This window comes from Anneissia japonica, unplaced genomic scaffold (genome assembly GCF_011630105.1).
Source record: "Anneissia japonica isolate Jap-2015-1 unplaced genomic scaffold, ASM1163010v1 scaffold288292_len1863012_cov191, whole genome shotgun sequence".
NCBI lineage: Eukaryota > Metazoa > Echinodermata > Crinoidea > Comatulida > Comatulidae > Anneissia > Anneissia japonica.
In genome coordinates this window covers 1,656,514-1,670,869 of record NW_022688773.1, presented here as the reverse complement: position 1 = coordinate 1,670,869, position 14,356 = coordinate 1,656,514, and the positions used below count along the sequence as shown (strand labels likewise).

At 31.4% G+C, this 14,356-nt stretch overlaps 1 protein-coding gene across 1 annotated transcript in view; it reads right to left on the bottom strand.

Annotated features, from left to right (window-relative positions):
* LOC117123440 (endoplasmic reticulum membrane sensor NFE2L1-like) overlaps positions 1 to 1,256 on the bottom strand; it is a 33,540-nt gene extending 32,284 nt beyond the window's left edge. The window contains exon 1 of the mRNA XM_033269361.1: positions 1,067 to 1,256. Within this exon, the coding sequence (XP_033125252.1) occupies positions 1,067 to 1,174 (108 nt within the window). The 5' untranslated portion in view covers positions 1,175 to 1,256. The remainder of the gene's footprint in view (positions 1 to 1,066) is intronic.
* Between the last annotated feature and the right edge of the window lie 13,100 nt (positions 1,257 to 14,356).

Genomic DNA, 14,356 nt, shown 5'->3' with positions numbered 1-14,356 from the left:
ATATATATATAATTACACATGTGAAACAAGGAAAAGGAAGCATTTTTCAAAATTAATGCTGTTTAGGTCTATTCAACTTCACAAGATTTGCCCTTTAGCTGGAGTTCATTAGATATACAGTCACTGACAAGGAAGCAAATTACACTTATTATATTAACAAAAGAGCAATAGAAACCACGCCATTACTTTCATTATTGATATTTTGAATCTGTAATAGGCTATTCAATACACTGATATTTTCTCTATCAAATCCAACTTTTTTGTGGAAATATAGTAGAATGGGGTAGACCTAATTAACTCATGTAATACACATTTATAATTTTGCTATCCGTATGAAATGATTTAAGCGACAAACAAATTGTCTAGAAAACCTGTTTCGCGTACACATTCACTTTTTCTATTTGACTTCAGATACCTATGCCTAGAATTATATAAAACCTTACAAGTTATATTCTTTACTCTGTTTATCTTCTTTCTGATAAATGAATTTCAATTTGTAATGTTTATTACAAAAATTATTTAAAGATAGGCCTATTGTCTGAATAAATAAGTTAAATAAATAGGCTTATGCCTTTTTTAAATATTTTTATACTTTATTTTAAGTAAATTTTTAGCTGTTAATTGAAAATTAGGAACAAGAACAGTCTTTGGACATTTAAAGAACGCATAAATAATACCATTATAGTTTCTGTAAAACCTGAAAATTTTCTAGTAAAAGTTTGTAAGTCAGCGAAAATTATTTTTGACTGCATCTCATTGGGAATTAAAAACCTGGTACTTTTAAATGATACACTTAATGTTTCAATTGAAGTATTCAAGTTTTTCCGGACAGTATATCATTAACCACATTAACTTTCGTGATGCTTATAAGCTTTAGAAACTGTCGCGCAGCAGATCACAGGCAAGTTGTTAACTGCTATAGCGCTCTCTATAAAGTTTGTAAACTTTCCAAACAGAAGAGGAACGATCGGTACACACACTAACATGCTAGCGTGCATTTCACCTCGTGTCTGCTTCTAAAAATCCATAGAGTCGAAGTGACAGAACAGCACGTTTGATGCCTTACCTTTTTGAAATGTGTATGGTTACTATATCCGACACTATATAATGGAACACGTCGAAGCTCACAGAATCTAACCGCTGCCATTCTTTCACACAGTCCCCAGTAACTCATCCTAGAGAAATGGCGAAATTTTGCCTACTTTGCGAAGTTAACCCACTCTCATCGCATCAACTAAGCTCCTGCGAATGCATCCACTGCTTCCTGCTTCGACTGCTATGATTGGCTGTAACTTGGCTGCGACTTTACTCTTGTCATTTAAGGACAAAATCGCGCCTTCCCTTTAAGCGGGGATGACACGCATCGACAGGTCACGGCTAATAATTGCCACTCTGTTGAAGCGAGAAATTCAGTCATCGACGTAAACGCAGCTTGTTGGATATGATAGGTTAAGTCCAAAACCCTCTATGGACAAATGAACAGAATATCATTTGATGACTCACCGGTCCGGATAAAGATCGTTTTTCCCAAATTTTCTTTTCCGAACCAAGAATATATTTTTCGCTTAAAATTGCTCGATCATTACTTTTTCTTAACTCTCACTTTCTTTACCTTCCTCTTCTTATCTCCTCTGATTTAAACTCACCGCTTCTTCTAGCCACTCTGATGAAATCACAAATTCAATTGTCTACACCGTTATGTTTTACATCACAAATAAAACCGTTTAAGAAATTATGATGTAAATATGTGTCCGTTGCTGAGACCTTTGTGTCTAGAAATCGCCAGTAACATAATCTAGATAAACGTCACACATTTCGAATCTATGAGTGTCACCTGCTAGAGGAATTATTATCAAATCACATACACCTTTGCCTACAATCATCCATCAAAATACTTTGACATTAACCTTGAAACCAAGTTTTACCATCCTAAGAATTTCTACATATGTCTCTAGATAAAGTATGAAGAACTCCGAAGAGAATTTCATACAATCTTACTGTTTTCTTTTAAAATTGAAAAGGGTAATATATAGAGCCGGTTAGAATTGAATGCGTCACATTGTAACATTTATCGTTAACTATCTTTACTATTTAACTTTAACAGGTTCGGTAATTAAAATAGGCCTATCTTTATTTAAACTTAGCACGCATCAGTCAATATGTCATACACTTATCAACTATAATTAAATGTGAGTGCCTTCGTTAATATTCATAAAACAAGATGAGTTTACAGTAGAAACCTATACGTTGACACAGTAGACATACACATTTTATCAAATAGGCGTATCTCGAGCACCACTTTACGTTTCTTGTTTGTATAATTCGTTTTATATATTATCAAGACATACGTGGAACCAACACTCATTATATAAAATTATTTTTATAAATTATTATATTTATTAAAATTTCATTTGAAATAATTAATTATTAATCCTTAATTAAACTGCAATTTTATATTATATATAATGCATAAAAAAAATCTTGTGTTGGCCACGTTTTGTGAAAATCCCCCAAAAATGGGTAGGTCGGTAGGAAAAGTTTTTTTTTAACCAATAATGTGTTTATGCCTAAAAATAGAAAATATACAAAAATACAACAAAGACCATTTTAAAATCTATATTGAAGACCAAAACGATCGCATAACATTGTCGCATCGCCTACCTTCGCAAGATAGGCCAATTCTAGCCTTTTTAGCTCATTAAAACAATATTTTTCGTTGTAGTAAAAAAAAAACAGAAAAGAAAAAACAAAGAAAAAAAACACCAAACAAACAAACTAAAATGCCGACCCTCAATTCGAACATTTTGGGTCGATGGGGCGTGGCCAACACATTAATTTTTTTGTTTGGCCTAATCATTACATTATTATTATTATTATTATTATTATTATTATTATTATTATTATCATTATTAAAATGATTATAGTAATTTTCGCTGATTCAGACTCTCGGCGCTTTTAAGGGTTTGTGCAAAGAATAGAAATGGTATTATTGATTGGCAAAAGGCGAGGTATTATGTATTATTATTATTATTATTATTATTATTATTATTATTATTATTATTATTATCATTATTATTATTATTGAATTTATTCGATGTTCAACATGCAAAAACATAAAAAATGATTTTAGATAGGCTGAGTGGGCCCCATTTACTGGAGAAGTTACAATTGAAATCTACCGAATAACTTACTTAAATATACAAATTAAGCAATGAAAACCGCGAATTCTATTTTATAGGCCTTACAGTCAGTGTATAGGCCTATTTAAATTCAATGTTTGTTGATTTTTTCAGATTCTACCATATTGTTTAATATAATGTGTCAGCTTTTATTAGAAAGTAAGTCTGTGCACATTATTCCAAAATTAACTATAATACTACAGAATTTTTCTTAAATTCGTTAACTTCGTAAACATTTAAGCGGCAAATATTATTTTCATTATTTCAATCGCTTTATATATTTTTCTGTACTTAACTTAGACCTAGTGAATTATTAAAATTAAATTAAATTTAAATAATTGTAACTTATATAGTTTTTGTTGCGACTGGAATAGATTTTATGTAACTTAAACTTCGTAGGCGGTAGAACAGTATATACGCCACTGTTTCAATATTACAATGCGGAGAGAGATTCCTTGTCTATAAATACCTTCATACAATAATTTGCTTTAATCACGATACAATACAAATATAAAGTATTAGAAAGCTATAATAATGATAGGCCTATTAATAATCATATGAATCTTATATCTTCTTTTATAATTTTACCTCCTCAACTCCAGTCATAGGCCTATATCTTACAGGCCTAAACAACTAGAGATATATGCTTACATCCTCTGAATGCGCAAAAAATAAAAGGACTACCAACAATAATGGATACCGTAAATGGTTTTATAGTCACCTTTCTCGCATAAGCCTCGAACTAAACGTGATTTTTTTTAGCACCACTCTCGAATTTATAACGTTGAGTCGCTTAAGCAAGAGTACACAAATTTTGGCCTAGAACGAGCCTTGTTTATTCTTACTATCGAGGCTCTATTAAACAACCGATTTCTCACAAATTCATTCTTACTAACGTTGCAATATGTCAGATTATGCCTATGTACAACACATGATACAATTCTTAACACTAATAAAATATCGATCGCGATTCATAAGCACCTCTCCAATGAGTGCCGTACTAGCCTACGAATACTTGAAAAGTGGCTCTTATTAGATAACTCACGGTAGGCATAGGCCTACAGTATAGTAATTTTAACAGTAACAAAAGTTTTGTTTCAACAAATTTTATCGTTAGAGCTTTTAAATTCTAATTTTACTTCAAATCTTAACATTGTTTTACATCTTTATAATCTGTAACGGCATTGCTTGTGTTTTAAACTTTATTATAATGGTTTTTTATATATATATATATGTTTAGTTTAGGAGTGATTGATTTTTATGTAGGGCCTATGATTTCATATTTTATTGTATTGTATTTTAATGCTTTAGTCTTGAGATTGTTACTTTCGTTGTTTTTAAATCCGTGGCTTATATTGTTTTATTGTGAACGCATCGCATAGCGTGTGCGTGTGCCACTGATGCAAAAGTTTAGATTTCAAATATAGTTGTTATTATAATAAGTGGCATCACCATCTTCAAGATCATGATGTTTCATCATCATCCTCATCTCAACGTCATGATCATTATCATAATCATCATGATTATCATGATCTTTATCATCGTTTATATTTAGCTCATAAAAAACAACTGTATCCAATTATGTGTTTTAGTTGTGACGTAAGACAGCATTATTCGTGCGTCTTTAAAAATAGATACATTTAGTAAAATTAGAATATAGATTAATAATAAACACGAATTTGGCATTAGAACCATCCACAATCTATGTCCAATCTCTGCTCCGTTCTGCAAATTTTTGCTCAAATCACAGTGTCGTCTCAATATTCTGAACAAAGACTTTGGCCAACGCATTTTTGTCTCCTTTCTGTAAAATAACCCCTTGTTGAAGAAGAGGTATACATCCATTTTAACGTATTTTACTACGAATTCCGCCTTATAGTTAAACGTTTCACTATATACGGTAGGGCATGTATGCAAAAGGTCTCGTGTTCGAGTCCCGGTGGAGGAAAAGTTTTTTTCTTTGTCAGATTCTTCTTCTGTTAGTTTCAATGTTTATAAATGATGATGATAATGATGATAATAATAATAATAATAATAATAATAATAATAATAAAAATAATAATAAAAATAATAATAATAATAAATACGCTTTAAACTCTTTTTATTAAGATTATCATTATACTTATGATGACTATTATTATCATATGATTATTGCCCATTACCATTGGAGAATGAAGTACAGAGTTTATAAGATTATTGTATCAATAAAAATAGCCTAAATATTATAGTATTATTAAATCATAACTGTATAATAATCAAAAGTCCAAGAGAAAGAGACGTATACAATGCAGGTCTAATAATCTAAAGTCACAGGTAATTTGAATCTGTGCCCAAACAACAGTTTTTATGAACTTCGTGATAATGAAAAACAGGCCATCTAAATTGAACAAAAGAACATAAGAGAACTAAAAATATTTTTTAAAAACATACGAAAGTAGAACTACCAAATAAGTAGGACAATTTGACTGGAGATTCAATTAAAGTATCATATGATTAATATTCTTGATCTCCATCAAAATTCAATTTCAGTTTGTAGGCCTATGTAATGTGGTTTTGATTATTTCGATGCTAGGTTATAATGCGATAGGTTGTCTAGACTTGCCACCTGTGAAGGTCAATAGATAAGGTTAAATTATATTGTCTTCAGCATCATCTAAACAATGTCTTTTGCGTAAAAAAGAAGGCTTGTTGTCTTGTTTTTTCTTGTGCGTTTTAAGTGCCATGCAGTCTTATCCGTGGTTCAGACGTGTCCTACATTCAACCAAGTTGCTTGGAAACATCCAGAGACATCGTATAATGAGCACTGAAAGACATTTTAGGGTACTGCTAAGCGATCACCATACACATGATAGCTTCTTCTTTACTTGAGAACAATGTATTTTAACTAATGTAAACCCAACCCATCCATTATTATTATTATTATTATTATTATTATTATTATTATTATTATTATTATTATTATTATTATTATTATTATTATTATTATTATTATTATTATTATTATTATTATTATTATCATTATTAAAATGATTATAGTAATTTTCGCTGATTCAGACTCTCATCATCATCATCATCATCATCATCATCATCATCATAATTATTATTATTATTATTATTATTATTATTATTATTATTATTATTATTATTATTATTATTATTGTTAGAAGGTTTGGATGGCGCAGTACCGGTAATATATTAATGCTTGTGGTACACCACGTAGACATTTCTGAAAAGAACTGCTGTTGGTTGAGAATGTCTTCACGTTTCGATTGATTATTATTATTATTATTATTATTATTATTATTATTATTATTATTATTATTATTATTATTATTATTATTATTGTTATTATTATTATCATAATGTATTTAATATAGCAATTTTATTAAGTTTTTTAAGATAAAGTAGATAACATGACTAATCACGAATGCATACATAGCCCTAATAAACAAAAGGGAACATCAGAAACACAAATAAAACCACGGGACATGCAAGACATCTTCTGTAATACCGTGATTTAAAAGTCGTAACTAGAATATTTCCACTTACTGACATTAAATGGTAGATGAAATTACTATGTCACTAGCTGAAATAACACAACATATCGAAAGGAAGAATATGTTTCTTAAACAGTAAAGATTGTCATTGAATTAACACCTGGATGGGGTACTAGGGAGTATTATTAATAAATTATATATAACGCTTTATCTAAAAAACCGTGATGGAAGACATATTTGCATATTAACAAGTACACTTTAATATTTAAAAGTAAGATATCAATCAATATCATTGTTCATAATGAATTAATTAAATGAATCCAGCACGCCTGCTAAAAAATAATATATAGTTTAAGTTCTTAGAGGCTGTGAAAGAGGCAGCCGGATGGCGATGAATGGGTCTGCCTGTCTTAATCATCATCGTAATGATGGTTTAAATTGTAATTCCATATGACCACAACGGTACGACTCTCTTAACTCGAAATCTTAAAAAAATTACGAAGTATTATACATAAGTTGTTTCCTATTTTAACATTTTCTTTCCTACAATAGCAATAATTGTAGATACATTATTGGCAAAAAGTTTAATGGAAGTGAGGGCGCATTTTATAATAGTTCCGGCCGTTAAAAAATCTGCTTCTACAAAAAGTCAAGGTTGATTTTAGTCGGTTTCTTTGATATTTTATAGGATAGTAAAATTAATAAGTGAATCTGTTAAGAGTTGATGACGAGTTTTCTTGCTTAAAATAACGAATAATAAAACACGTTTTACTGCTCCCGGGATGTAAGTGTAAAAATATATCATCAATCAACTTTTCTCCATCGCTTAGGCTTAATTAGTAGTCAACACCTATCAATCAGTGTTTTTTTTTAAACAATTTTACAAGTCTTCTTTCAGAATTTGACGATTGTAAAAAGTGGAGTAACTACCAACATAGGATGAAGTCTCCAGCTTATAAAATGAATTCTCCAATAGGAGCGAACAGCGAATCGTCCGGTTGGCGAATTGTCTAAAAACTTGACAATGTAGGCCTATAGTCTGGAAACCTAAGATATTCGTCAAATAAAATAAGACGAATATGAGGCGATTCGTTTTCGTTACAATGTTTGCTTTTTAAGCAAATCATCCTACATTAAAATAGTATTTATACTTATGAACTGTACTATTTTAATCATCATCAAAGAAGTTGAGTGCCTAGGCCTAGATGATACACGGAAATGTAAATCTTTCAACGTTTGATTGAATACTTTATTGAGGGTGTGAACTTGCCCTTGGCCTAATGGGTATTTTGCACAGGGTGCTATTGCGTGCGATGCAACTAATTAAAACATCTTAATTTTAACAACAAACCCATTGTTGAAAGATGGAGGAGAGGAGATGAGGAATCGGCGACTGACTCACAAGTTTAATTATTATTTTAGGATGATTAAAAATGGATGAATAAGCATTTTACCGACGCCAACTATCACTCAATGAAACAATCGGAAGTTAAAATTTGTAAAAAGTTGAAAAAAAAAAATTGACGGGTTGGCAAAAACAAAATGATTTTATTATTCTATCTTCAGCTTTTATATTTGTTTTCCATATTAGATAGGAATATTCATCATTTATTTTAAATCCTGTTTGTAGCAAAATCGTCGAATATCGAGAAGAAGCGAGATCACTTTCTTCGAATAATGCGCGAGTAAACCAATATTTTAAATGTTTCAATATTATTATATAATAATATTTATTTATATTAAACACTCTATTAATTTTAAGATTTTAGAGTAATAGAATAAAACAAATAATACAGTATAATAGCCGTGGAGCCTATTGACACAATTGGAAGAAGATGTGTCCACTTGTTTTTGAAACATATTATACTGCGCAATGGTAATAAAAACTCAGATACGTAAAATGTTGACTTTAGAAACACTAAAATTTATTGCAACGAATATTTAGACTTCTCCTGTAGTCTTTGTCAACGCTTGACATAAAATCAAGCGTTGATTACAGGAGTAGTCGAAATATTCGTTGCAGTAAATTTTAATGTTTCTAAAGTCAACATTTTGTATCAGACTTTTCATTATCATTACGCAGTATTATATTATATAAATTTAAACTAGGCCTAAACCTATTTAATTTGAGGTGCACAAAACAGTCCTATATGGTCAAGTGAACTGAGGAAAAGCTTTACCCTAGGCTTCAGTATGGAGCCGTGGAATATTTGCTACAAGAGTCATGTATACTAGTGACAATAGCTCATAGTTAACACGTTCGATACATCGTGTAAGAATGTTGTGAACATGAGGGCAAATGACTCAGGTGATGTACAAGTCCCGTAAGCCTGCTGTAAATCAGAGCCTAGAACGTACCGTAAGAGAACACCATGAGCTCAGTCAGCTAAACCGATGGCCAGCCACTGTATGTGCGCTGAAACCATGAAGATCATTGAATTTCTGATTCAATTCAATCCTTGCTCTGCTTTTAGTTTAGCTGGTTGGCTAAAATATAAGTTATTATTTAATACCGTTCTTCAGAAACTGGTTCTATCCATGTGCTACAAGATTCATGCGCACGTTAAATAACTTTGCATCTTGTTGGAATGAAAAGTGGAAGATTATTTCTCGGTGTAGAAGTGTATCAGTGTAACAGAAGAAGAAATATGATTAAAAATATTGTGCATTTTATTGAAAACAATTTTATTTCGTTAAAAACAAACAAAAGGGAAACGAAGAAATTTCAGAGTGCCAAGTGTGGTCACACACAGAAAATAGGCCTATATGAAATTATAATCAACTCAAAGTTTGTCAAAAAGGTTACTAAAATTTTACAACATTATACAAAGAAATTAAAGGCCAAAATTATCATATTTTTATACAATTAAATTATTTTCAGTTTAACAAATTCAATAGGAAGTTAAAGTTGAATAATAGAGTGTTGTTCCAAGAAAATTGTATGGTATATAATACTGTACAGGAGAATGAACGAATTTCGGGGTTTTTTTTTAAATTGGGATGTTTAAAATCTAAAATGTAAAATGCGGTAATGAAATGTAGTATGACATGTAATATAATATAATAAAAACAATATATTATTGTCCTGTATATATTATATATGTAATATATAAATACAATAGAAAATTATATGATTTTATGTTTTTAAAATTTGATTAGGCCTATGATATATAATGTGATACGACATAGGATATAATAATGATATGTTGACATAGGATATAATAATGATATGTTATTATATGATACGGTACAATACTTATGTACTAACATGGTTGTATCTAGGCCTACTGCTACTGACCGTCACTACTCTGCTTCATGGTAAATTCGCCTGATTGTGAGGCCTACCTTTACGTTGTAAGTCACCCTGAATAATTACTAGCTATAGGGCCTAAGCACCGTATATGTTTTGTTGTTGAGGCTTATTAAAAGAGCGGATTACATGACTAAGATCTGACAAATCCCAGTCATATTGAATGCAGCTGTAGATTTCATTAAATCGTCACATTGTCAGTAACTGACACCAACTTCATCATTAATAGAACATTTTTTGTCGACTCATTCATTGTCACAAATGTTCCAAGAGAAAGAGCAAAGGGATTCGGAATATAGGCCTTTCATCATCCCGCAGGAAAATGCTCACAACAAGGTTTACAGTTGTCTATTTACCCATCTATTTATGTATATTATGATTTATCATTAATTTTATTTCCTTCTTTTATATCAATCAATCAATCAATCAATCTTTATTCGTTAACATAATATTTAGTATTAGTTGAAAATGATAAATTTTCATCTCATAACCTTTAGTGCAAATCCACTCCCAGCTCCTCATAAAAAGTAACATAATTGAAATTGTATATTTACGCAAGATAATTAGTCTTGACATAAGGTTACAGATGAAAGTTTGCTTAGTATACAAATACATATAAAGATAAACTCAGTGTTAATTTAAAACAGTAAGCTTATAAATAAAATTTGCTTACTTGATATTATTTAAATAACCTATAGACTATAAAATTATAAATAGATGCATTTTTCAATAACGTATGAACGTCAAATAAGACGTATAAATATTAAATAGGCCTATTAAATATTCGTTGGCCTACTCTTAGCAATGACCTTTTTTGTTTCGATCTGTGTTAATCAAAGTTTAAGTTGATAACTTATTTGATAATTTAAAATATGTAACTCAAAGTTTGGTTTGATTTTTTATGGATTCTAGATTTTAACACATACAACTCACCTTGAATAATTAAGTTATGTATCTATAGTTATGGTATGGACACCCAATATGACTACCGAGTAATACACCTATTAAAATTGCAAAGAAAGAAATAAAAAAAAAATGAAATAAAAAGCTAAGTATAGAAAGACCATAAACAAAAATCGGAACGCACAAGAATGACCTAAAAAGATACAATACTACATCCTTAACAAATCACACTGCCCTTAACAGAAAATATGGAACACAATAGTGGAAAGCGTAATGTCGCAAGATAGAACACGTTAAAGAAGAAGGTCCATACACTTTTTTTTTTATAAGAACCAGTAAAATTTTGCCCAGGCTCAGTGTTATTTTTCGGCCGATTTCAGACTCAAAATGTTCTTATTTTGTTCTTATTTTTACATACTTTTCAAACATAAAAAAATCATTATCGTATAGCAGTATACACTGTACTGGAATGTCCTATAGAGGGTATTATATAGTCACACGGTCCATCATAAGGTACAGATATGATTTTTTTATTTTAGTTTTTTGAAATAAAAATATCATTTGACATTTTACCTCAGCCTCAATTTGTTCTTATTTTGTTCTTAATTTTTAAGCAATTTCAGCCTCAGTGTTCTTATAAAATATGTTCTTACATAAAAAAAAAGTGTATTTAATCTATCTAGAAATGTATCTGGAGAAGTTTGCGAGTAAAAAAAAACACCCAAAATGGAATTCGACCAGAATATTTAACCTACTAGAGCACTGGGACATTGTAGTTAATTCTAGTCCGATTGAAAGGCCTTTTATTCACTCTCTTTCTAACTAGGGAACAGCACTAGTTCTTGTAGCACTTGAAGTTCTATTTATACCTCTGTATTATGCTCTCATCTTAAACATTTCAAAAAGACAGGATCCCCGAAGAGATACTATTGAATAAATAATGTCAATTCAATAATTAGCATTATTCATCGATCACACGATCAATTCAACCAATACATTCATCTTACATTATCACTACATCTTGTTGAATTATAAAAACGCATTGCATTATGTTAATATAATGACAAGTTAAAGATCTGAAGGAAATCGCCATTACACGCTCAATCGAACATCGAAAACTTTATGTCATTGAGAAAACACATGTCAAGTATGAGGTTCGACCTGTCACGTGTTACCCTAACGAGAGCAGACGATTAGCCGACAGGGCAAACCAATGTAACACTTAAGTTTTTATTTGATTTTGATGCGATGTACTTAGGTTGTTGGGAGAATATTAATCATCAGCATCTTACGTACTTACAATCCAATCATGTGGGTACGATAAGTTTCTATCATCATAGGCACCTGCGATAAGGGCTATTTCCTTCACATTCAGCGCCCTATATCCGCGTGACATTACACAAACGTCGGTCCCCGATTGAGGCTAGCGTGATGTAGGCCAAAAAACCGGTCCAACGCCCCTGTTTCGTGTCCACATGGCATTACTTTTAATGGGCTAAGAAAGATCAAAAGGGGGTAAAGTCCTGATGCTTGATTCAGTTACATAAGCAAGGAATCCAAATTAGAACATGCTTGTTGTTTATGTTATTTATTGATGTTTTATTAAAGCAGGTAATTTGTTTGTACAACCTGCGGTTCGTCTGGAAAACGTTAAACGTTCTACTGGATTCTTTTTTTGTTAATTCTTTTGAAAATGGAAAGAAAACCAGACAATAATTATAGTTTCTGATAACCGGAATCTGTTTTTAAACTTGTCGATGGGAAAGCTTTGTGTTTTCAACTGTGGTCGTTAGTTCAAACTGGGGCGGGTCATCTTTTCACCCATTCTTTATGTGTTAACTTATCTAAACGCACGATGATCGGAATTCTCTTCAATTGAACGGGGGAAAGGGGTAAGGCTCAATGCGTATACACATGAAAAGAATCGTCGATGACCATATCTTCCTAAATAAAAATTGATATGTAGCTGTACATGTGTTACAAAACAGACATGAATTTTCTATATTATTAGTAACACTTTAAATGTTGAGAGGCTTTATCTCTATCGGATATAGTCAAATGATTTACCAAATGAGAAAAATCGGTGCTATTGGGATGAAAATAAAATATATAAATTTAATTATTAAACGGTGTAATCATAGGTTGTCCCAGTGTATGATATGGTAGGGCCCTTCTTAACTAGGTACAATCTTGGAGCAAATGCTCAGTCCATGGCAAATGTCATCCTAGAGACAGAAGCTCATATAGACTGTAACATATACACATTAATTCATAGTGGTGATGTTAATACACTAATTCTGGATTCTAGGCCATTTAATTATCTGAGCGGATGGTAGATACAAAACTTAACGTAGTTTATTATAGGCTATCAAGGTGCAGCTGGAAGCCTGATAAGCAGAAATCTTAAATGTACAAAAGTAGGCCTAACTAAATAAGATACACCACGGATCAAGGCTGTGCGGTTGCACCTGCAACGGAATTTAATCATTCAATCGTTAATGACTCCTTTTATCTCAAATAGAAATTTAAACATACATTTAGAAATGAAAGCTATGTTTAATTACCAAAAAAAGGCAATCTTGAAACAGAAATTTCTGGAAAAACTGGACACCATAAGTCAAAGGAAGCGCAGGACCTTATAGAAATATACACACACCTAGGCCTAACCAATAGGTTTGGCATGAACACACTTATTACACGTCATCATGATATCTAGGCCTACTTACCCTAATTCGAATCGCAGCATTGAACAACATTAGTGACTCTTCTATCATGGAAGTATAAAATGTAATGGTAAAGCAAGTACTGGAAGAGGGCACGTGACTAACACTTACAATATTTAAAAACTGACCGAATTCCAATTATTAAAATTGTTAAGTCATCCAAGTGGGCTACGAATATTTCCTGTCCCCTGTTAAAAGTTCGAAAAAATGTTATGAATTTAGTGTGGGTCCATGTACGATTTTATATAGTAATTAATATTTAGTCCAGAATTTATAATCATCCTGTATATCCGTTGAAATATTCATAGCTTTCCGTATTCCGATTAGCTGTGTTTCGGTAGTTCCGCGTCGAGCCGCGTCACATTCGCTGACGACGACTGCTCGTCGAGCGAATATGGCCGACGACATGCGATGACAGAGCCAGTTTAAACATCCAACCAATTGTAGAAACGCCAATTGTCTAAACACCGATTTTGGAACAGCAATTGTATCGAAACATCAACTGCTGCACCAACAATTGTCGAAACACTTATCGTCAAAACACAAATTGTGTCGAAACACAAACTGTGTCCAAATTGTTGAATAATCATATATAGCCTGTCAAAAACCAATTGTCCACGCAAATAATGTAGGCACAAGGTATGTATGTATTGAACTACATATTTTATGAAATTTTATTTCATGTGCCATTATGAATGATTGTATGTCAAGCGTTGACAAAGACTACAGGAATAGTCGAAATAT